Below are 25,134 nucleotides of genomic sequence, written 5' to 3'. Positions count from 1 at the left end.
ACTGACCCTTACCTATTACATGTCAGTAGCGCACCCTCCCCTCAAGTTGCAACAATCAAACATGTCTGGGGACATTGCTGAATGTCTCTTGGGTGGGGCACATCGTTGCCCATGCTGGAGAACCATTGTGTAGAGAGCATAGTAATCAAAGGGGCCCCACCTCTGAATGCTTATACTCCTCTGCCAGGATCTAGGCCAGACATTTTATCTCTATTATCTGATTAAATCCTATCCAACCCCCTTCTGGGTAAATATGATTAGCCCAACCTTTACAGATAAGAAGGCAAAGACTCAGAGAAGTAATTTAACTAAAGTCATTCAACTAATAGGTAACATAGCTGGTCTTTGTTTGATCTTGGCATTGTCTGATTCTGAAACTTCCGATTTGTGTAAGTCACCCTTATCAGATTGAGAAATGGAAGATATTTTCCACCCACAGTCATTACAAGTATATAGCTCATATTCCCTTTCTGGCCCTATAAATTTCTCAGGACCGAGTGTATATGTGGCCTTCCCATAGGTCATGTGATTTCACTTGGTCTACTTACTTGAGAGTCACCTGGGTATTGTCGGGTTTTTCCTAGCAAGGACCCACAGCTTGCCTTGTTGTGTGCACCTTTCCATGTTAGCCTAAAATTATGCTAACATGAAGCAAACCATCAAAGCTTTAAATCTGAATAGATTTTAGAATTTTAAAATAATTCACCCAAAGAGATCAAGTCAACTTCTCTGGTTAGCTTCCTGACCAGAAATAAAGATTTTATTAATTTATTGAGAGCGAGAGAGAGAAAACATGAGCAGGGGGAGTGGCAGCAAAGGAGTCCCTCAGAGTGACAAGCAGACTCTGCACCTAACCGGATGGCAGAGCTCGATCCCAGGACCCTGAGATCATAACCTGAGCCAAAGTCGGACACTTAACCTACTAAACCACCCAGGCGCCCCGCAGAGGAATGTTTTCTTGAGAAGGGATCAATGCAATGTGCAGATCCTTGTTTATGGGGTGGCAGTGGGTAGGTGCTGTAGAAATGGCAGGGACGAGAGGAGGATCCTGAGGCTTTGCATCAGCCAGACCCAGGTTGTTCGCCGCTCCTTCCCGCTGGCACTGTGACTGAGGCCTACCTCGTTCCTTCTCTAAGTGTCAGCTTCCTTATCTGTTAGATGGGGCCCATGATACCTCCCTCGTAAGATGGTTATGAAGCATGTCTTAGCCAGTTTGGGCTGCTACATACAAATTACCCTAGATTAGTGGCTTCAACAACAAATATTTATTTCTCATGATCTGGGAGGCAGGATGTCTGAGATCAGGGCACTGGTATGATCAGGGTCTTGCTGAGGGCCCTCCTCCTGGCTATACCCTCACGTGGCCTTTCCTTGGTGCATACACAGAGTGAGGGATCTCCTGTGTCTTTCTCTTTTCCTAAGGGCACTGATCCCATCACAGGGACCCCACCCTTATGACCTCTTCTAAACCTAAGCACCAGAGTCTTAGCTCCAAATACCATCACATTGAGGGGGTAAAGCTTCAACATCTGAATTTGGTGGGACACAAACGTTCAGTCCACAGCAAAGTGCGGCCCATTAAGATATTCAAGGTGAGCTATAAGAATCATCCCCATCCTGTTTTGGGGGTGAGCTTTTATTGCATCTCCCTGCAGAAGGGAGGGCTGTCATATCATCCCCATTCTCCTGGGTGTCTTCCTTGAGTAACAATAGATTTCAGTGGGTGAGTCTCCAGGGTCAACGGTAGAGTCTACTCTCTGGGTATGTTTGTGTCTAAGAACATCTCCATGACTCATTAATACCACCATTCTGCCTGTGGTCTTGTCTGATCTGTGTTCTTAGGTGGGATCATATGAAAGAGAAGCACAAGGGAGGAGGGTCTGCCAAGTTTTAAGAGATGTCAAGTGATTATAGTATTTCCTTGGTTTCTTTTTTGGTGTTAGGCTAGCTCTTAGAATCTCAATTCGTCTATATTAATGTTCTCACCCACAAATACTTTCCTCCTCTGTTTCCTAACTGTGCAAGTCTACCGGATGATTTTGGAGGTTCTGTTGATAACCGAGTAGCTCTTTGTTTATTTGTTGGTTTATTGATGCTTTAATTCGTATATGACATGCATGGCAGCAAAACATTCTATTTAAAAAGTAGCCTTTGTAGTCTCTCCCCCAAAAGTTGTAATTGATCGTTAGTTAGTCATATAACTAATAGTCTTAAAATAGAGAAAACTAGACGTTCGCAAGTCCTGGGCTGCACGAAAGAACATTTTCCACCTACTTGCCAGCCCTGGAGAACCAAGGTATTCTCTTTTGATAACATTCATCAAAAATATATCAATCACCTTTTTTAATCTTAAATTTTTATTGGATACATGAAACAAGTAGAGATAAATTCCCTGTCCTCAGGGAGTTTAGTGTCTTATAGGAAAAGAAGACGTGTAAGTGTGCAGATCAATGTGTGTAATGACTAATAATAATGGAGATGGTTGTATTATGCTACTGTAGCAACTGACGCCAGGTCTAGAAGGACAAGTGGGGACTAACCATGGGGCCGGTGGAGAAAAGAGACTTCGGGGCAGAGGAAATAGCTTAAGCACAGGGATAGAATTATTTATCCATGGATTCAGCTAGTATTTATTGACTGGGTCTTTTTTAGGGAGGAGGAGTATTTCTGGACCCAATTCCAGTGTGTGTGTGTGTGTGGTGGGGATTTCCCCACAAGAACCATAAGCAATTTGGACACTATCCTCTTAGAGAAAGTACCAGATCCCACAGATTGAGGACTCAGTCCCATAAGCATGATCCCACTGCCCCCATCCTGTGCCTAGTGTTTCTGATGGACAGGCTACAGGCTGGGAGCTCCACTGACCCCCTCCCTCTCAGGTGTCACTCATAAGTTCAGATTCTTATGTGTATTTCCAATCGACTGGCTCTGAAGCCGAGGTTCCCACTGCCTCCTCCTCGGGTGTGATTAATTTGCCAGAATAGTTCACAGAACTCACAGAAATGTCTTACTCAGTTTATGATAACGGGGTAGATCTCAGGAACAGGCAGGTAAGACAGGCACAGGGCGTGGCATGGGGAAGAGGCCTGGAGGTTCCACACTTCTCCAGGCGCATCGGTCTCCGCACATCTCCGCGTGTTCATCCACCGGGAAGCTCTCAGAACCCCATCTTCTGAGGCTTTATGGATGTTTCATTACAAAGGCAGGCTTGATTGAATCACCGGCCACTGGTGATCAGAGGTCAGGGAGAGAGACTGAAAGTTTCAATGCTCTGGTCACATGTGTGGTCGTCTTGGCAACCCCATCCTTAAGAGCAGTCCCAAAGTGACCTCTATGATGTGACCAAAGACACCTTTATGGCTTTCACCACTCGGGAAATGACAGGAGCGTTCAGGGACTGGGTGCCAGAAATGAAAGGAAGTCTACATATTTCTTATTATAAATCACAGTATCCCAATGGGGGAGCTTGTGTTATGGCAGACGCTGAGCAAGACCCTGGGGTCCTATAGGGAGCAAAGCCAGATCCAGTTCCTGCTGGCTTAGAGCTTCTCTGGGAAGTGAGGAGGGCCGTTGTCAAACCGCTCATTCACGGGGACAAATGGAAATAAAAGGCATGCTGCAGCAATGAGGAGAGGTGTGGAAGGAAGGGAGCATGTAGTGGTCAGACGTTGGGGTCCCGGGGCCTCCCTAAGGAAGCAGGGATCGCATCGAGGGCTGCATCCGAGACGAAGGAGAGCTCCAGGCGATGAGTGCCATGTGGACTGTGGAAGCATAGGGGGCATGTGTATAGTCACATGGGCGCAGCCAGACCTCGGGGTTTAGTGGCCCCCAGCGGGCTTGAACATCGTCCTTTGACCAAAGGGCGGGAACACTGATGAGTTTGAAGCTGGGGAGTGTCTGGGTGAGACCTGTGACTTGCAATCCGATGTCAACAGCGGGCCACCTGGGACCCCCGAGGGGAGGGTCCCAGAAGCACAGCAGTGATGGTGCACTTGTGTCTCGGTTGCAGGTATCACTGAATGTCAGAAGAGTGAGGAGGGCCTGTGGTGTGACCAGGACGGCCAGTACCGAGCCAGCCAGAGGGACAGGGACAGCGGAAAGGCCTTCTGCGTGGACGCCGAGGGGCGGAAGCTACTGTGGTCGGAAATGGAGGCCCCTCTCTCCGACTCCCAGTGTCTGAGTATGTGCCGGGGGTGAAATCAGCCGCGCGACTGGGGAGAGGGCATGGACTCTCAGGGGGTTTCTAGAAGCGGAGAAACCCGTGAGCTGCATTTGTCTCTGACTTTATTTTGGAAATTTTTAATCTATGTAGAGCTGAAAGTGGGATAAACAAGTCACCTGCCACCTAGGTCCAAAAACTGTCAGCATTTTCCTCCTCGTTCTTGCTCTCTCTTATTTTTGATCGTTGGAGAGTAAATTTCAGACATCACGAAACATCACCCCCAAATACTCCAGTGTGTGTGAGGCACGGATTTAAAAATAATTAATGAGCTGAGTTTCCCGTTCTCGTGGGCCATGTAGTGTGCCTCTAATAAGCTGGTCAGCCTTTCTCTTTCAGCTGGATATTGTGGGAAGACGTGAATGCCAGTCCTGGTTCCATAACTTACTTGCTGGGGGACCAGAGCTAATCACTCAACTTCTCTGATCCTCAGTCCCCCCAGCAGCCTCCTGACCCAGAAGGGCCGGTGCCATCCTACGAGGACAAGGAGCACTCATTGAGCACCATCCTGAGCCAGGCACAGCTGTTCAGTGACGTGATGGGTGGGAAAGTCCTGGGTGAGCCGACACTTGACCTACAATAGCAGGTGTGATGGGAGTCGGGTCGGAACTAGTGCGATCTCGGTGGTGTCGTTGAGCAGCTCTATTGTCTGAGCAAGCCATTGACCTTCAACGGTTTACTCATCGGTCAAATGGGGCTGTTCATGCCTGCCTTGCAGGGGAGTGGAGCATGTGAGCCATGATGTGACTGAGAGAGGTAGTAAGCTTGTCAGAATGATGAGAAGACGCGGTCATATTAGCCGCCTGTTTCCTCCTCTGTGAATCAAGGAACAGGCAGAGGCATGTCCAATTCTGACCTTTCCAAGTCTTTACGGCTTTGCCCAACCATTCCACAGCCACCTTCCTGCCCGAGGTCTGGCTGACCTTTGCATGCCTGAGCAGACAGAGCTGGCATCAGCTGCCCGTATCTTTCAGATTTCTTTCTTTCTTTTTAAGATTTTATTTATTTATTTGACAGAGGGAGAGAGATCACAAGTAGGCAGAGCAGTAGGTAGAGAGTAAGAGGAGGAAGCAGGCTCTCCGCTGAGCAGAGAGCTGGATGCGGGGCTCGATCCCAGGACCCTGAGATCATGACCATGACCCAGGCCAAAGGCAGAGGCTTAACCCATTGATCGCTCAGGCACCTCTCTCAGATTTCTGCATAAGGAGAGAGTCTGATGTACATGGGCCTACTATGTGTCAGGCCAGGCCCCGGGCCAGGCAGTGTGGTGAGCTGCACAGAGGCTCTGAGGGGTAGATGTTAGTGTCCCCAATCATTTAGCCAAAGAAACTGAGGCAGAGATTATCTCCACGACTTCCCTCCCTCACTAATCAAGATATAACTTACCTAGAGTTTGAACCAGTGAGTGTCTGACCTCCAAACCCATTCTGTCCATGACAGCAATCTGCTTCTGCGTCTGGTTATCTACTTCCTTATGAAGTGCACACCTGCCCATGCACACAGACTTATACACACTTGTAACACACACACACACACACACACAGCCTACATGCTCTTGCTCTCTAGGGAACTGGCGGCAGCTAATCACTTCCGACATCTGAGAAAATCCATTTTGTAATGCTCAGAATAATCATTCCCTTCCTCGGCAAAGCACTAATGCATGTCAAGGATGCGTGTGTGTGTGTGTGTGTGTGTGTGTGTGTGCATGTGCGTGCTCAGCTGTGTGCACGCATCCCCATGAATAAGCAGTAAATCCAGGGAAAGTCTAATCCCCCCGTGTACCCAGTATTCCTCTTCTCGGGCAGAAACAGCAATCAGGGGCATTAACACTTGGAGGGGCTCTTGGCCCTCAGGCCGGCGGACCCAGCCGCCCTTCCCAAGTGAGGCAGAGGCCGGCCACAGTGCGGAGCAATTGCTGGGCCCTGGCAACCCTGCCTATTCCGGGATCATCACCTAGATGCTTTCCTTTTAACTCCTCTCCTTTCTGCTTCCCTGTAGATACCTTGGTGCCCAGGGTTTAATCTGCACTCGGCAAAATGTCTCAGGCTTTGTTGGGTCCTGTGCTCATCCAGAACAGAAAGGGCAGCTCCGTCAGTGGTCCCAGAAGGGGACCCAGAAGGGCTTATGAGCAATAGGACAGCCTTGTCAACTCCGGTGATGCGTCCGCGAGGCTCCAGCTGACGAACAGCCTCCGGGTTGGACCTCACGGTCTCTGCCTTCTTAGGCAAAGCTCGGAGTTTCAGGTTTCCCTCTCTGGGTACTCAGGAGGATTTCCACGTTAGGAAGCTGGGTTCCCATGGGATGTCAGTAACCCCTTCTTGGAAGCCAGTCAACTTGGCTTTGTGAGGAGCTTCCCCTCGGGGAGAGCGATTGCAGTCCTATTTTTGAGGTCTTTGTCCTCTAGAAAAAGCCCGGGTGTAGATGTCAGCTTTATCTCCAGAGGGGTTGGGAGGGGGGAGATTTGCCTCCTTTCTACCCTCTGTGTCCAACCCCAGGTTTCCACCCACGGGGATGACTACTGTGACCTGCCCTCGTTTTCCTGCTCCAGCGTGGGTCCCCTCAACGATTTCTCCACGGTGCTTCAGAACAACTGTCTACAAGGCTGTTCTGTTTATGCATTGCCCCTTACCACTCTTCAGAGGTTCTGCACTGCTCTCGGGATAAAGTAATATCACACACCTCACCCTCCCCTCTGGGTTCTAGCCTCCTTAGGTAATATTACCCTTGGGGCTAGGATCGTAGCTTACTTTTTGTTCTGTCCCATGGTCGTTGGTGCTTGTCAGGAGAATGAAAGAGTTGCTGTAATTATCTGGGCCTCCTTGAAATTATTCCCTAAAGACCATCAGGGATGGAGAGTTTCCCACCACTGGAATTCCTGCAGCCAGTTTTACGGGCCCCGATAGTGAGTGAGGCAGGTGTCCTCATGGGGCGCCAAGGGACCCAGCAGCTGCTGAATTGCGGTCGTGAACCAGCTTTTCCGTGTTCTTCGGTTTAATCCTCCCAACCACAAAATCAGGCTCTCAGAGATTGAAATGTGCACCAGGACTCAGAGTGGGTGAGGGGTGGCAGCGCACAAGGGAGGGACCCGGGGGAGCTGGCGCTCTTCCCCCACTGCCCGCTGTCTTCTCTGTATCACCTATGGGTAAACCCTTAGTTTACGCCCAGAATGCGTTGTCTACTTGCTGACTTTGGCTGCTGGAGATATCGTAAACCCACCTTCCTTTAATTCTAGATCCAGTTTCCTCATTCTGCTTTTGGCTGAGCCAGGCCCAAGACTTCCTAGAGCATGTCAGGTGCCCAGAGGTCTATGCTGGGATCTTCGCAATGTTCCCAGGCTTCCTGGGGCTGCAATGATCTCAGCAGTCCTTCGTTCATTCTTCAGTGCATCCATCTCATGCACGGGAAACTAGGCCTCTGTCGCTCTGCCAGCTGGCGGGTGTTCACGTATTCTCTGAGCGTTGTCCTTGCCTTGGAAAGAGACGGGCACCTAAATAGTTCTCATGTGGACCCTCTACGCTTTCCCAAGACATTTGCAAATACCCCACTGAGTCAAAATGTGGCCTGTGGGAAATTGTACCACTTGACTGTAGAAATCTGCCAGCTAATACAATAGTCTATGGAATCACCAGCAATTTAGTGCCTGGATTGTTTCTGTTCTGTTTGGCAATGAGCCTCCTCGCAGAAAGCTGTAACGTGAAGATCTTCGTCACCAAGGTGTCCCTTTTGCGAAAACCAGCAGATTGTCTAACTGAAGTGCGACACGGACCGCGTTTTCAGCCTCTGGGCAGACTTCTGTTGGAAACTGAAAGACCTGTCCCGTTTTGTTTAGTCTACTACAAGGTTGTGAGCCTCTGTTTCTACCTGTTAAACTTTAGGGACCAAGGGATGAATATAGCTTGGGGTTTGCTGGACTGGAACCTGCAGGCTCTATAAACAAGAGAGCAAGGGACGTGAAAATTTAAAAATAAATAAATAAATAGGAGGGAGAGAGAGGAAGAGATGAAAACAGAATAGTTGAGCGTGGGCTGAGCCTATGAACTTGACAACTTCAGTGATCAACATGGAAGGAATTCCTAGTAGAATTTGCATTTTTTTCTATATCAGAATTTGTGAAGGCGTAAAACATGCTATTTCTCTCGTCATAGCATCCTGTCTCCCAAGTTTTGGTCAGAAGGAATAAACTTTTTTTCTGCACTAATTATAAACATGGAGAAGAGTTTGCTTTGGGTGGTCTTGAATATATTGGCGTGATAAAAACCAGTCTAGCCACACATCTGTTTCACGAAGCAATAGTGTATGAGAACGGGTGCTTTTGTGTGTGCTTGTAATTCCATCTGCAAAACACTAATGGTGAATTCAGGGCTTGGTTTTGATAGTTATTCACGAACCATTGACACCCCTGGGCATTTGTTTGTTTGTTTGTTTCAAACATGAGTCTCATTCCTTGTGAGTTACCCACTGTACTTTTCGCTTGCTGAGGAATGAGTTCTGGGTCTTATTGTCTCGAGATCTTATATTTATTTCTTCTCCTCTGTTTAGTTCCCTGAGCATGTGTCTCTGTCATTCCTAGCAGAGGAGAACTCAGGCGTGTTGATGGTAGCTAGAGAAACAGACACTGAAATACACTCAAAGACTGGGACGACAATGCCTGGGCCACAGGACACGTCTTCAGACAGACGTGAACCCACTTGTGCCTGCTTTATTTGTCTTTTCAAAGATAACTTGCTGCTTTCCAGAAGGAAGTAAAAATTGTTTTATGGAAATAAAACTTAGAATTTTTAATCAAATAATTATAAGATCATTAGCATTCAATGATCAGGACCAGAAACTGTAAATTTAGAGAGAAAATCCATATCAATGTGAAAAATGAGTAAAAAGGACTAACATAATATTGGGTTTTCTCCTCACCTCCTGACAATGAGGAAGCAGAAGGAGACATGATTACACATAGCTCTCTGCATCAGATCTGAAGCAGCTGGAAGTATTTCAAAAGGAGTTCCTCTCCTGGGGACATCCGTGTGACCAAGAGCTGTGAATGGAGAGGGGTTTCTTGACCTGGCCCTTTTTCTGGCTTCTCTGTAGACCCCCCTGCATTTTAGAGTCACATTTGATCAATCTGCTTTCCTTTCAGTGATGCGAAAATTTGAGAAGCTTCCAGAATCTCAGGTGATCCTCGGTGACAATGTCACTGCGGCAGGCAGGTCCAAAGTTCCTGACTCTGAGTCTCCCCTGCTGCAGTGCTTGACAGGTAAGGGGTGGTGAGGAGGTGGGCGCACACAGAGATCAGCTCGGCTGACCTTGGCAAGACGGATCAAATAGAACCATTGAAACCCTGAAGAGAAATTACACTTTATCGGAACACTGGGTGATGGGCATTAAGGAGGGCCCATGATGTCATGAGCACTGGGTGTTATATGCAACAAATGAATTATTGGACATTATATCAAAAACGAATGATGTACTATATGCTCGCTAATTTAATTTAAATTAAAAAAAAAAACACTTGGAAAATCAATGGATTCCCAAAATGTACATCCAACTCATAACTTCACTTCAAATTTCATAATACATCTACTGTGTACCAGGAACAACACAGTGCCAGACACAGGGGAGCAGAAATGAAGGATGTAGATTCCTCGTAGTCCTACTAGTCCTGGTCGGGAGAACTCTCTCTCTGTAGCAGCAGCCAGGCCAGAGAGGGCGACATCAACTCTCCTTTATTGAGTATGTAGATTACAAGGATTGTTACGAGATCATAACCCTCCAGTCTGGGATGGTCACTGGTGTCCGCGTTACAGATGAGTGTGTGTTTGGGTGTGTGGGGCGTGGGGACATGTGTCCGTCTGCCCTCAGCATCACCTGAGAGCGACAGGCGCCGACTGGCCCGTTCTGCCCACAGACTGTGCTCTGGACGAGACCTGCAGCTTCCTCGCGGTGTCCACGGTGGGATCAGAGGTCTCGTGTGATTTCTATGCTTGGACGAGTGACAACATCGCCTGCATGACTTCGGCCCAGGTGAGTCGTGGCAGCTGTGTGGGGGTTCTGTGTCCGATGTGCTCTGACTGAATGGACATCAGACTTCGGGAAATGGAGACCACATGGACCGGTGTTGGCTCAGGCTGCGGCTGTGTGAAGGAGTGTCCGTCTGAGCAGAATCGCTTCGTGACCTGGGTCAGAAGGGATGTCAGTGATGAGCACTCCCTTCTAGGACCCACCAGCTTATCTCACTGGGCAGACTGGTCGCTGGGATGATGGGACCTTGTCCAGAGCCCTAAATACCATGTCTCTCTGACTGCCGGACTCCAGCATTCCTTTCCAGTGTACAAGTAAAATATGATTATAGTTTAAAAAGAAAAATGCTAAATATTAGTTTGAACCGCATGAAGTAACTGTGTCTGGAGGTTGAAGCTGGCAATTTCACTGTTACCATGAAATAAGATAGAAGAGGATAGAGAGGGAAGAAGTTGTCCTAACTTCCCAGCTCCTAACCACATGCAGATCGCCATTTTTACTCCTCCAGTTTCTCATGGAATCTTCCAGAAAATGTCTATGTGTTTATAAGCATCTTTTTTTTTGGTTTGTTTAAATGATAATATCTTATAATATTATTCTTAATATTATTTTCTACCTTGATTTTCTAACATAATGCTTAACTTTCTGTTTAAAATTAACCTTGTTCTTTTTAATGGCAGCGTACCAATCCATTCTATGGATGGATGTAATTTATTTCACATTTTAAAAAAGATTTTATTTATTTAGAGAGAGAGAGCTTGAGCAGGAGGAGGGGCAAAGGGAGAGGGAGAGAGAGAGAGAGAGAATCTCCAGGAGATTCCCTGCTGAGCACAGAGCCTGATGCAGGGCTCAAACTCACAATTCTGAGATCATGACCTAACACAAAAATCCAGGGTCGCACAGTCAATTGACTGAGCCACCCAGGTTCCCCGTTATGTCACAGTGTTAAGGACATATAGACGTATTAGCAGTTTTGCGATGTGCCCTTTGCACACGCACCTGTGCAGGGACGTGAGTGTGTGTTCATAAGTGACATCCCAGAAAGGACATGCAAGGTGGACCCCTGAATTTTAGGACTCGGGCCAGGGTCTGTAGCTGCAGGAGCCAGACAGGAGACAGGGACGGGTCTTGGACTGATCCCAAGCCTGTCAGTTTGGGGCTTTTAGACCACGTGCAGATTCCTAACCTCAGACTCCTTGTCTGTAACATGGAGGAGGCTGGACCTCAAAGGTTTCTGGTGAGGATTTGAGAAGCTAACACAAGTCACACAGTCATCGAGACAATGTTAGCTCCTTTGAGTTTAAAGGTTAACGCATTTGGGGGAGGATGACTGTGGCATTATTTTTCCTTGCTATGGTGACTGAGGCCTGTCTTAAGATCTGTCAGGAGGAGAGGAGCCGGGGGGTGGGGCGGGAGGTCAGGTTCTCAGGCTGGTGACGGTCAGCCAGGACCCATGGGCATTAACACTGTTGGACAGCGCAGACCGGGTGCGTTTATTTTTTATTTGGGCATTCCAGGGGCTGTCCCCTCACCTTGGCTGGTCTGTGTCAATGGAATTCTGTTAATGGGACACCTCTGTCCACACTTCCCGTAGGTATTTTGTGGTCAAGGGGTCTGAGGTCCCAGTCAGTGACCCCACTTCCTGGGCAGCAATCACATCCCCGGGAATCTCTGACCGAAAGAAATTCTCTTCTATTTCCCTAAGGATCAGTCCAGCTTATAGGATTATTAATAACAAATAAAGCTGATGTTTACTGAGTGCATATAAGTAATTGGCATTTCCCTGAGCAAAAGTATTGAATTATTGGTCATTAGAGCCTCTGATGCCCTGACCACTGCTTGCTTAGTGAGTATGGATTTCAATCTACAAGAAATAAAACACTTCTTCATTTAAAAAAAAAAATGCAAAATAGGAATGAACTCTCCCTCCAACTCCTCAGCCTGGGAGAGACTGTCTGTCACAGGGACTGTTCAGGAGGTGACTCTGGAGGCAGGCTGTCCCAGGTTTGGGTCCCAGCCCACTGCTTGCTCATTGCTCTTTGTCCCTTGGTTCCTCAGAATCATCATCTAGGATGTGGGGCACCTGTATCTCCTGATTCTAGTGAGGACAGAGTAAAGTCATACCTGGAAAAGCTTACAGGACAGTTTCTGCCTCAGAGAAAGAGCTCAGTGACCGTAAGGATTGTTGTTACCATTGCTGTCAGGATCGCTGACAGGCTGGCAGAAATCCCGTCTCAGCTGTCACATGGCTCCCCTCCAGGACCTGGGGGTCTCAGTGCTACCTAAGGCCCAAGGGTCAGGAGTCAGTCATGGATCATGATTGACGTGAACCGTCCACACCACCTTGTGTCCAGGTTAGGTTTGGGGCGTGGAAGGGACTCTTTACCAAGACAGGAACCCTGTGCCATGGGTCTAGGCTGCTGGTATATGGTCCAGCTGACAGTCCCACGCCCTCCAGGTCTGACCCCTACACGGGGGCTCGAGTCTAGGACCCGCCACCCACGCCCTTCTCAGAAGTAAGGACTCTCGCGTCTCAGAGACCCTTCCTCCCTCCCCAGGCCATCATCCTCGCACTGAGCTCAAGTCTTCTAGAAAGGAAGAAGAGCTATTCCTTCAGATGCTTTGCTTTAGGCCCTGGCCTTCAAAGATCCCCACAGCTGGGAAACTCAGTTAGGCAACCCTGAGGGGAGGCGGAACTCTAGGAACCAAACACAAGCTGATAAAAACAGATTTATCCTGCCACCCCCACACAGCAGGAGTGCTGGGAAGAGTCAGAAAGAGAGATCAGAGATTAGCAAGGAAGGCAAGGCCTTTGGAAGCCTGGCCTCATTTCCAAGCTTAGGAACCTTCCTCTGATCCTCACCGGATACAAGCTACCCCTATAAGGACTTCTACGTTCTGGCTCCTGCCTCTCTTTCCTCTCTGAGAACCACGGACTCTAGTCCTCAAAACACCACAGAAATTCTTTAGCTTCATTTGTGCCCTTTCCTTTGCTTAAAATCCCCTTCTTTTGTTTCCAACTGACGAACTCTTACTCATACGTCAGTACCCCACCCAGATTCACGTTTTCTGGGAAACTTCTCTAGCTTTCCCTTATCAGTAGAATTAATCATTCCCTCTTCTACAGTGACCCCCTCTGGAATTCCATGTGTCTCTGCAGCTAACACCCTGGGCTGGAATTTACCGCTTACATGTCTGTGGGCTCTGAAAGACTGGGAGAAACAAACAGGCGGGAACCTTCTCTTTTTTATCTTTGTAGCCCCAGTGCCTCGCCATGGTTAGGGCTGGATAAATGTCTGTGGAATTGAAATGACCATCAGGGGTAATAATGCAGCCTCTTTCCATTTCCAGCTTCAAGACACGTTGGGGAATTCAAAGGCCACCGGCTTTGGAAGTCTTAAGTGTCGGCTGACCGTGAGGAGCCAGGCTCAAGGGCCCCCAGAGGTGTATCTGAAAAAGGGTAGGTTGGTCGAGCTGGAAGGCGGGGGGCATCGGTGGCTTTCCTTGGCTGGTGTTCTGAGCTCCTTCCTAGCCGGCCCCTTGAAGGAGGGGCCACACTGTCCCCAGCCCCTGGGGTGGGGAGGCTCCCTCTGCAGGTGAGGAACAAAGTGGCAGAGCAGATTCGGGGGCTGCGGTCAGAGCCTCATTGAGGGCAGATTAAGTCCCCCTGCAGCCCCGGGAGGGGGCTGCCTGTGAGCAGGGAGCATCCCCAGCTGGGGGATGGGCTCTGAGCTTCTGGAAGCTTCCCCTCTCAGGCCTTCCCACTCATGAAGCTTCACACTCCCCACCCTTTGGTCTCTGCCAGCCCTGGAAGTTACCAGACCTTCTCACAATGATCTGAACCTCCAAGCACTCCTCCCCTCACCAAGCCTGCTCGGGGGCCTACTGCATAACATGCTACACTGCGCGGGCCCTTTTCCTGCCGGCTTGGGAAAGTGCAGATGCTGGGTCATAAGGAAGCTCTATTTTTAATTTTTTGAGGAATCTCCACACCGTTTTCCAAAGTGGCTGCACCAACTTGCATTCCCACCAACAGTGTAAGAGGGTTCCCCTTTCTCCACATCCTCTCCAACACACGTTGCTTCCTGTCTTGTTGATTTTGGCCATTCTGACTGGTGTCAGGTGGTATCTCAATGTGGTTTTAATTTGAATCTCCCTGATGGCTAGTGATGATGAACATTTTGTGGAGCATAAGGAATAACATGGAGGACATTAGGAGAAGGAAAGGAAAAGTGAATTGGGGAAATCAGAGGCGGAGACGAACCATGAGAGGCTGTGGACTCTGAGAAACGAACTGAAGGTTTTAGAGCAGAGAGGGTGGGGAGATGGGTGAGCCTGGTGGTGGGTACTAAGGAGGGCATGGATTGCATGGAGCACTGGGTGTGGTGCATGAACAATGAATCTTGGAACACTGAAAAAATAAAATTAAATTTAAAAAAAAACAGTAAATAAATAAATAAATTAGAAAAAAGAAAGAAAAAAAATGCAGACGCAGAGTCAGTACACTGCAGTTGGGCCCGACTCTGCCTTTCAGATAACCTCCCAGGGATGCCAGAGCTGCTGGCTGGAGGGCTATGCTTTGAGTAACAAAGGTCTATCATAGCATCGTAGCCCCCAGTTTACAGCCTGCTTCCCCGGACAGTCTTCATCCACCTCCACAGAAATTCCTGGAGGGAGTCAAGAAAGGGTTCATCGGGGGCGCCCACTTTATCAGTGGGATAAAGCCTCTGCCTTCGGCTCAGGTCATGATCCCAGAGTCCTGGGATCGAGCCCCACATCGGGCTCTCTGCTCTGCAGGGAGCCTGCTTCCTCCTTCCTCTCTGCTGCATCTCTGCCTACTTGTGATTTCTCTCTGTCAAGTAAAAAAAATATTAAAAAAAAAAAAAGAAAGGGTTCATCGCCCCTGTTTTACAGATAAGGAAACTGAGGCTCAGAGAGATTAGGAGAGTTTCACAAGGTCACACTGCTAATAAACTGGGGAGGTGGGTTGGAACTTAAGTGTGTCTGAATTCCCCTGCATGGCTTCACAGAATGAGGACAGGGAAGGCTATCCTTGTCTGCTCTGTCCTGCTTGCCTCCTGCCTTCTCTCCATCAGGCCCAAGAGAGGGGTCAGCAGCACAGGGTGTGAGCCCTGGGCCTCGGGGAGGCCCCGCACAAGCTGGGACACTTTGCTGGTCCCTGCTTTCTGGGTCCTCCTTCCCTGGGGTCAGGGTAAAGGTACTGGCTCCAGCCTACCTGCGCTGAGCCCGTCTGCCCCTCACTGGCTGTGGCCAAGATCCCTGACGTTCTCTGGGCTTCCATTTCCTCACTAGTTAAATAAGAGTCACCAGTGAGCTGGGGAGGTTGGGAGGTTTGGGGTGAGGTTACCTGCGCTTCTAGAACACTGCACAACATTGGGTAAACAGCAAGAGCAGGAGATTTCTAAGATGGTTTTCCTTCTTGCGGACATGTTTCTGATGACCCGGGGTAAGGCCGTGGACCAGAAGGCAGCCCTGGGGCCTGGGGATTGGCAGGGAGGGAGGCGGGCATGCCACCTCCCAGGTCTGTAGCTGTCAGAACGACAGCAAAGAGCTGACAGAATGTGGAGACGGTGCCATGGCCCAGGCAGCGAGTCTTGGCCGGTCTCGGGAGGGGTCCGCAGCTCACTGCAGAGACAAGCGTCTGTGGCTTTCTGTTTCTCGCCCTGCCTTCACCTATGGCCTCCATCCTGTCTGAGGGGAGGGCTCCCCTGGGAGAGTGGAGTCCGGCAGGGCTGGGATTTCTCTCATCTGTGGCCAGGTGACTAGAATTTCTGCCCCAGTGTTTATTCCAATTATTATAATTTTTTATCTATTTAAAAATAATAACAGAGCACAGAGGGTTTTTTTTTTTCCTAAAAAGGAAAACCAAAATCAAACAAGTAAACTCTACCCCCCAAAAATGTTCTTTAAAACTAATCCTTGGCCTTTGATCACATTTTTTAAAAAGGCGACTCTATTTCTTTCGAAGTGTTTGTTCTTATTTGCCCTTGTCGCCCCAAAATTTATCCTTTGGGGAGGATTGCAACAGAAATTGAGAAGTTTCCATGCTGCCAAACTAAATCAGGGCAGAACTGGTTTTGGTGTTTTTTTTTTGCTTTTTTTGTTTTGTTTTCCCTTTTTTTTTTTTTTTTTTAGCAGAAAATGCACAGACACAGCCATTTTGCATCCTAAGATAGCAGAGAAGGGAGGTTCAGACTCCTGCCTCCCCACCGCCTAGCACCATCTCTGCTCAGGAACCACTTATTTAGTTTCCAGGCTATAAGACGGGGATCAAGTGTCCCTGGTGAGGAGGAATAGACAGTTTTTGAAAGACTCCCACGTCAGGGGCACATGGTAGAGGTAGGCAGGCACATGCATTCACACACCTGACCTTAAGTGACCCAGAAGACAGGACCTTGATCCATCTTCCAGGACTGTCCTGTCTGCGCCCACTTAGAATCTGTGGCCTGGAACATGGACGAACGGCCATGTGATTTTCCAGATGCAAAGGAAGACCGTACTAGAAGGTTCTTTCCCGATTGTCTAGCCCAATCCCCTCGTTTCACAGATGATGTCTACAAAGAGGAAGTTTCTTGCTGCTCTAACGAGGTAGAACAGACAGAATCACTGACTGATAAAGGAATCGACCTAGCAATAAGCTCATGTCAGAGGGTTGTTTAGTGTTTTGATGAAAGTGAAACAGAACCATGGGATAAAGACTGACATGGGCTTCCTGGACAGTCAGGTTCATGGAGACAGGAAGTAGAACTGTGGTGAGGAGGGGCGGGTGGGGGGAGGGGATGGACAGGTAGTGTTGGATGGGTGCAGAGGTTCATTTTGGGAAGAAACCAAAGTTCTGGAGGTGGATGACAGCAGCAACGGCCACACAGAGTGTAAACGCACTGAAGGCCTTTGAACGATCCACTTATGATAGTTAAAATGGTAAATCTTATGTTATATATATTTTATGAGATTTTAAGAGGAAAAGGAAGATGAACATTCGTTGTGGAAAGTTGGTCAGGGAAGGCGCTTCAGAGGAGGGGACTGGGAAGGGACTGGGAGGACTGGAACTGGGAGGCTGGAGGAAGAGGAGAATCCCACCACGAAGGACCTCAGGGAAGGGGGTCCTCTGTGCTGGGCAAAATGTGGGGAAGGATGGGCTGGGGCTTGGCGGGCTTGGTGCATGACAGTCAGGCAGTCAGGCAGAAGGGGCAGAGGGAACCAGTGCAGGGAGAAGACAGGGCTTTCTGGAGGCCTGTACAATATCTGCTGAGTGTCAGCTAAGGGCCGGGCACATTGCTCAGCCTTTTTATGTGTGGTCCAGCTTTTCACCTACTCAACGTCCATGATGATTACATACTATCATCCCCATTGAACGGGTGGAGATGTTGAGGCCCTGAGACGCTGTAGGGACTTACACTCCAGTCTGTCTCATTCTGAATGCTGTCCTCTTGCGACCTACACAGTAAGCCTCTCCACGACTTCTAGGTGCATGAATCGGTTAAGCCCTGGTGAACGGCTGGATTCAGGAGAGGTCAGACCAGTGGAGAGCGCAAACTCCGCCTTGCCCCTGCCTCCCACCAGCTGTGGCAGCCCAGGCTCGACCGCTCACTCTCTTCCCCCACATCGGAATCGGACATAATAATAGGATAGACATTTCGTCTATAGATCTATATATATATCCCTGGAAATATCTCCTCCTTGCAAAACGGTGCTCTAAAAATAACATGGCTTCTGGGAAAACTAGAGTTAGGGACAGGCGAAACCCAAACCTCGCCATTTTTAACCAGAGGACTGACAACAGCGATCACAATCCTGTTTAAAATGCTAGCAGAATTTTTTAAAAAGACGTACTGAATCCATCATGAAGAAAAGCTACAGTAACTTGTTAGAAGAGTCACAGAGCTTGATGTGGGAGGGAGTCGGGAAGGGGGGAGTCAGCTGAGTTAGGGAGGGGAAAATTGTAACCATCTCTCTAAGGACAGAGAAGGTGGCCAGTCTGGGGCCAGGGGAAGAAAGAGGGCCGATGGGCATGGTGCACGGTTCCGCGTTTCTTGCAGCTCCTCACCCTCCGCTGTGCTTATGTGTACTGCGCCCATCTGCAGTTTGATGGCAAAAGGCAGTGACGTGCTGGGGAAACCATAGACGAACTGATGTGGCTTGAAGCACAGAAACACAAGCTGTAGCAGAGCAGGCTGAATCTAACTCACAGGGCAGGGAAAACAAAATGAGGTCATGTAGGCAAGGCGTGTGTCGCTGTGTCTATGTAGACAGAGCTCAGTGAATGCTTGTGTGCAATAACAAAAATAATAATAAATATCACCTCTCCACAGACCCTAGTTAGTCCTTCAGAGGTGTGGTGGGTGTCTGTCCATGTCTGCTGGAGCTCTCTGTTCTCCACACGTAGGCAATCCAGAAGTTCCGTCGTGCAGAGTGTCTCATCTTGGACTTCACGCTGCCCCTAACCCAACCAGAGGGTCCACTGTCGAATGACTAGTAAACTGAGGTCAACTCTGAAGGGTTTTCGGATCTTTAAAAAAATGTTTCTGCCATTTCCCCCAGGCCAAGAGTTCAACACAACGAGTCAGAAGAGCTTCGAGCAAACAGGTTTCCAAAACACGCTGTCTGGAATGTACGGGCCCGTGGTGTTCCCAGGCTCAGGAGCCGATCTGACGGGGGCTCATCTCTTCTGTCTTCTGGTGTGTGACCGTGACTCCTGCTGTGACGGCTTCATCCTTGCCCAGATTCAAGGAGGTAATCAATGTGACTGTGGGGACTGGAGCCTCCCGGTCCCAGGACCGAGCCCGGGACAAAGGAGCGAGCAGGGTTGCGGAAGCCGGGATATGCAACGTGCGGATGGCGTGGGGAGGTGCAGGTGTGAGGCAACGCCTTAGCTTATGCCGCCTGCAGGTGGAGTTCATTCTAAGAACAACTGGGAGGCTCTAAGTGAAGGCTTAAGTGAAGGTTTAAGTGAAGGAATGCCATGCTCAGATTTGAATTTTGAAGCTTTGGCTTTAGTGTGCAGAAGGTAGTAGATGGGGAGTTGGAACAGAGATGGGGCTCCATTAGGAACTACCCCCACAGTCCAGCCGAAAGGGGGGTAGCATGGGCTGGGATGATAGAGGAAGAGGTGGAGAAAAAGGGTCAGATTCAAAGTATCCTTAGCAGGCAAAATCGGAGGACCGAAGAAGGGGAAGGTGTCAAAGACCATTCTTGGTGATCCAGATTGTTCACCTAGTTGGATGGCTTGTTTGTGTGGCGAATAATGGAAGATACCAGCTTTTGGGTTTGATGATGGGAGAGGGGGACATGAGGGCATGAGCCCATTTGCAATGTGCCAAGTTCGCAGAGCCCTTAAGACATTCACAAGATGTGGACTAAGCTTTTGGGTACAAAGGTCCGGAGCTCAGAGGGGGAGTCCAGGTGGGAGATAGAGATATATATACCACTGAGGTGGTATTAGATCTGTGGGTCTCAGTGGGGTGTCCTCAGTAGGGTACACAGTGAGGAGGTGGGGAGAGGGGAGTAGGTGAACACCTATATAACAGGGAGGATCTTCAAAGAAGATGGGGAATTAGAGCCCAGACATCTGGGAGGAGACCCAGGAGGGAGTACATCATGGAAACCGTGGTAGAGAGGGTGGGAAGATGAAGGGAGGTTGTCCACAGGCTTGAATGCTGCTCAGAGTTCAAGCATGGTGTTTACAGAAAATGCTGAGGTTAGCCCACAGCTGTCTGTGGGGCTGGATGAGAGCATGTTGTTGGAGGGGTAGGGCAGCAGTCTGGACTGGACTGTGTTGAATTCTAAAATCCCTTTTAGATTTAATGCTCTGTGATTCTATGATGTGCATTCATGGTAGTGTTTAGATAAGCAGAAGTATACATATAGAGAGATAGATATTATACATGCACACATGTACACACGCATACCCATATAAACACAGGTATGTGTGTGAAACGCTACAGTTAAAATCTGCAATGCCGGGGCGCCTGGGTGGCTCAGTGGTTTAAGCCTCTGCCTTTGACTCAGGTCGTGATCTCAGGGTCCTGAGATCGAGCCCCACATCGGGCTCTCTGCTCAGTGGGGAGCCTGTTTCTCCCTCTCTCTCTGCCTACTTGTGATCTCTCTGTCAAATAAAAAAAAAAAAAAAATCTGCAATGCCTCCCGCCCTCTTCTCTGAAGACACGACAGTTCCTCCAAATGCTCTTATTACTCACCAAACCATATGGTTTTTCAACTTGGCAGGTTCTTTTCCTTAGAATCGTATATGGAAGAATTAGTTTGTTCCATGGAACAGTAAGCCCACAAAATCCTTTTTTCCATGACATTTCTGGCTCGCACCTCGCTTGCTTTTCCCTCCAAGTGGCACCTGTGACCCGTGAATTATGTGGAGCTGAATGACCACCTCACCACGCCGCAGGTTAAGCCCTCTTGGAGATGCACATAAAACAACAGGCAGATGTTGTCCCCAGGCTTTTCCGATGGGCAGATCTGGAGCTTTGAATTATAAAGCTTTGGCCGGATCTGTCGATGACTGGGAACAGACTCCCACTCCGTCCTTTTACTGTCATCTGGAAAGTCATTTAACCTTCTGGTAGATTCCTCCTTCCCCTCCCTGCTTCTGCCTCCTCCAACCTTCAACTCCTAAGTGGCTTTGCTTCCACTGATTATTAAGGACAATTCACAAGACTTCCATACCTACATTTCAGTGGGGTTCTGAGGGACTCTTGTGCCCCCGCACTTCCCAGGAGTGTAACGGAAGCCGGCAGGACGGATCCGAATTATTTTGAATCTCTAGCTGGCACTCATCTCTCAGACACACGGAATTCTCGTTGACACTTTAGCACGAAAGAACAAAGCTATGTGGATTTCTCTTCCAAGGTCTGAGAGCAGAAGGAAAAAAAAAAAAACACCTACCTCTTGTTTAATTCCATGACTCTGTTTCCTGGCTTGGAAGAGGGCAGCCACAGGGCTCAGACCTCCTCTGGGCTCTCAGTGGGCTCTTAGGCACCCCTGCTACCTGGGGTGCTGAGAGGCTCAGTCTGGGGGCCCCCCTGAGACCCTCGGTGCCTTCTGGCCATTCCTCCAGTTCTCAGCTGGGAAAACCCTTCTCCTTTTCTGTGCCTCTGTTTCCTCATCTATGAAACGAGGTGGTCTGACCAGGTCAGGGATTCTGGAATCTGAGTGTGCAGCAGAATCATCTGTGATGCTATTGACAAATCCCGATTCCCGAATGTCACTACCACCCACCCCCACAACCTATTAAGTCAGGAACTCTGGTTGCTGCTGAGGAATGAGCATCGTCAGAGCTCTCCCTGTGTTGTTGATAGAACCAGTCGGAGCCCCGGGTTTGAGAACCAGCATTCAGAGAACCTGCAAGGGGATTGTTTACACAGAGATGCTGCTGTTGACTTCTTATCACCTGTGTGTTAAAAGTGGCCAAGGGAGGGAGAAGGACAAAATATCAGATTCATAAACCAGACATCTGAGTCGTCTACTTTGGGGAAATTCTGGTGAGAGATGAGGTTGAAACTCTATCTGGATCTGGGCCTAAATTAGGATAAGGAAGGGAATGGGGTTATGAGATAGCAGATTTCCTATTTTTGTTCAGGAGAATCTGAACGAGCACACTAGCTATAATGGGATTATTTATTGAAATGACATAGAGATTATTTAATTTTTAGATCTCAGTAAATTTGGGCAATTAACCTATATGAGACTCGGTTTCCTCACCAGTAAAACAGAAATAATAATGTCAGTAAGAATTAAGGGGATTAACATTTAAAGTGTTTACCAGCTGCAAAGCGCAGACATCTGAAATCTTTGAGTGACCTGCCTTATCTCACTAAAACTGATGTTGTATGCACTTAGCTCAGGGTAAATCTTCTTGGTACTAAATAAAGTCATAACTTCGGGGAAACTTTTTAAAAATTAGGATATGTATTCAAAATTAGCATATGTAGGAGTGCCTGGTTGGCTCAGTCGGTTAGGCGACCAACTCCTGGTTTTAGCTCAGGTCATGATCTCAGGGTCATGAAATTGAACCCCACAACAAGCTCTGCGCTGAGTGGGAGTCTGCTGGAGATTCTCTCCCTCCCCCTCGACCCCTCCTCCCTGAGTGCTCACCCTCTCCGTCTCAAATAAATAAATCTTTTTTTAAAAAATCAGACTTTACAAAAATTGATCTAATAAAAAATTAAACAGAATAGTCTACTGCCTCCCCTGGTTATAGAATTCTCTCTGCACGTCCCAGGCATGGAGGGCAGAGGGCCTCTGCTTGAATGCATCCAGAGACAAGGAACTCACTTCCCCATAGGGAAGCTTGTGTCATTGGTACAGAGCTCCTGCTTTTTTGTAGTTCCTTATTTAGAATCTGAGTACTCTTTTCTGAGTCCCTTCAGAGTTGCCGTGTGTGTGTGTGTGTGTGTGTGTGTGTGTGTGTGTGCATGTGTGTGTGTGTTGGAGAGAGAAAGATTGAGAGAAAGAAGAGAGACTGAAGCTGCTATTTATTTGCTTAAATTCTCAAAAAGATTGCTCAATGGGGTAGAGGGCAGAGAATGATGACAGAGGTCTCTAGCACTAAGACTCCCAGTGGTGTTGAAGACGGCACTGCTGCTGACCCGTGAAGAAGGGCTCTACTGGGGGGGGAGGGGTTCAGCAGGACAGGCATGGGGGTGGGCCTCCCTTTGGGAATTTGCCACTGTGATGAGTACAGGACTATCAGAGAAGAGGAACCTGACTGAAAACCAGCCTCCCGAGTTCCAGTGTTGGTCCGTGTGTCCTCCCGAGGCATCGTTACCTGTCCTCATCCTCCAAGCCTCTCCGGGCACAGACGTGAGTCCCTAAAAGGGCCCTCCTTGTTCTTCATCACATCAACATCTCCTCTCTCTCCTGACTCTGCAGGTCCCATCATCTGTGGGTTGCTGAGCTCCCCTGACGTCCTACTTTGCAATGTCAAGGACTGGAGGGACCCCGCTGAAGCCCAGGCTAATGCCACGTGTCCTGGTGTGACATATGACCAGAGGGGGCGCCAGGGGAGGTTGCATCTGGGAGGCCTGGAGTTCCAGAGTAAGTCTCTGCCTTCTGCCTCACTTCTCTCAAATTGTATGCTTTGCATTTCACCAGCAAGTTCTGCCATTCCTCTCCAAGGAGCCCTGTTTGTACCCTGAGAAAGTAATACTTCTGAAAAGAAATTGTACAAAGACACCAGTTAAAACCTGAACAGAGCATCTCAGCAGCTCTCCCAAGGCTGTAGGTTGGCTGGAGGGAGGCCGACGCAGCTGGGCAGCTACGCTGTTGCAGATGGTACAGCTGCATTGTCCCTAATTACAGGGGTGTAAGGAGTTGTGTGCCCCACCACCCGCACTCCGTTGACAGAAATAGCTATCCAGCTTGCTCAGCCCTCCTCTTTCTTTCAGAAGCTCTTCCAGCATTTTCCACAAACAGAAGCATAAGCTCTAGACGTTACCCAAGATCACCTGCCCACCCCTCATTTTACAGGGATGGGCATTAGCGCCCGCGATCCCATGGCGGCTGGTCGGATCACCTCTCTGCCTCCCCCAGCCCTGTCCCCTCAGCTGGTGTCCGTCAGGGAAGAACCCTAAGCTGAGGACTGACCACTCCAGCAAACTCTGTGGTCAGGGCCAGGGGGCTCAGCATCCCCAGAAGCTCATTAGAAATATGGATGCCCAGGTCCTACTCCAGACCCCCAGGCTAGCCCCAGGAATCTGTTGTAACCAACTTTCTGGAGAATGCCATGCCCGCTGAGTTTGGGAAGTTTGAGAAGCCCTGATTAGGTGACCTGGAAGTTTCCTTCCAACCCGAAAAGTCAGTTTGTGGTGAGAACCGGGCCCAGAGGCTCACTGACTCCAGGTTCCTCTGTGAAGCTGGCCGAAGCCTGGCTCCATCTCGCCTCCTCTCTGTTTTTTTGCCAGCACATGGTTCCAACCCACCCTCTGCGCTGGGAGGGGTGAAGGCCGTGCAGGTGTCAGCCAGATAGGGCAGGGAAGGGGACTGAAGGGGGGCGGTCAAAGAGCCCTTGGAGGCTTCCTGTCTCTAGATGTTGGTCCTTCAAAAGTGGGCAGCCACTGTTTCCTGCCTCCAGAAGTTTGCAAGACCTACTTCTCAGTGTAAGGTAGCTCTTGGGGTTCTAATGGCAGAGAGCTCAACATCTCCTCCATGGGCCTCCCTGACTACCCTGCCGAGTTCAGCGTTTCCCCCACCATAGAGCTTCTGTGTTCTGTGTTCTGTGAATGGCTCTGATAGGCTGTGCAATGGGCTGTGGGGGGTGGCAGAGCCCTGAAAGTGTGCCTCAGCCTGTCTACTGTTCGCACTTGTCAGCTGGGAGTGTGCCTGTGCTGTTGAATCCTGGTTTTGGACACCAGTTGTGTGACCTGGAGCAGGTCAAGAGATATCTTTAGGCCTCACTGCTTGTCTACAGAATGGGGTAGTGAGAGGACCAGTCTCCCAGGGCTGTGCCAAGGTGGGAGGAGAGAGTGGCGATTATCTTAGACGTGTGTCCCCTCATTTTTGCCATGAGCCAGCTCTGCTCTCAGGCTCTGGCCACTGCTCACTCATGTACCCCCAACACAGTGCTTGGAGGGAGGCACTGCTTTCAATTCTCCCCACTTTACAGCTGAAGAAACTGAGGCACACTGAAAAGTCGTATTAAGGACCCAGCACTTCCAAGGAGAAGGACTGGGACCCAAAGCCAGGCAATATGGCTCCAAAGCTGACATTCTTACTCACTTCTCTCTGTAGGCACTTACAGATAATAGGGTGTCACATAGTATTAATGTTAGATAATATTATTATCATTTTTTTAACTTTGTCATAGTCTCTGGTTGTTTTTACAAAGTGGACCCATGCCTAATTAATTTCTGGTTTCACATCATCCAGCATAA

General features: G+C 49.0%; 1 protein-coding gene across 1 annotated transcript in view; it reads left to right on the top strand.

Moving 5' to 3' along the window:
• Nucleotides 1–25,134, top strand: part of TG (thyroglobulin) — a 233,512-nt gene that overhangs the window by 46,029 nt on the left and 162,349 nt on the right. The window contains exons 22-28 of the mRNA XM_046016730.1: nucleotides 4,010–4,180; nucleotides 9,351–9,467; nucleotides 10,119–10,234; nucleotides 13,583–13,691; nucleotides 18,794–18,985; nucleotides 23,135–23,299; nucleotides 24,089–24,103. Coding sequence (XP_045872686.1) covers nucleotides 4,010–4,180; nucleotides 9,351–9,467; nucleotides 10,119–10,234; nucleotides 13,583–13,691; nucleotides 18,794–18,985; nucleotides 23,135–23,299; nucleotides 24,089–24,103 — 885 coding nt within the window. The remainder of the gene's footprint in view (nucleotides 1–4,009; nucleotides 4,181–9,350; nucleotides 9,468–10,118; nucleotides 10,235–13,582; nucleotides 13,692–18,793; nucleotides 18,986–23,134; nucleotides 23,300–24,088; nucleotides 24,104–25,134) is intronic.

The sequence above is a fragment of the Meles meles genome, chromosome 1 (genome assembly GCF_922984935.1).
Source record: "Meles meles chromosome 1, mMelMel3.1 paternal haplotype, whole genome shotgun sequence".
NCBI classification, from domain to species: Eukaryota; Metazoa; Chordata; class Mammalia; order Carnivora; family Mustelidae; genus Meles; species Meles meles.
Note: the sequence above shows the minus strand (reverse complement) of the source record. Positions and strands in the feature narration are given on the sequence as shown.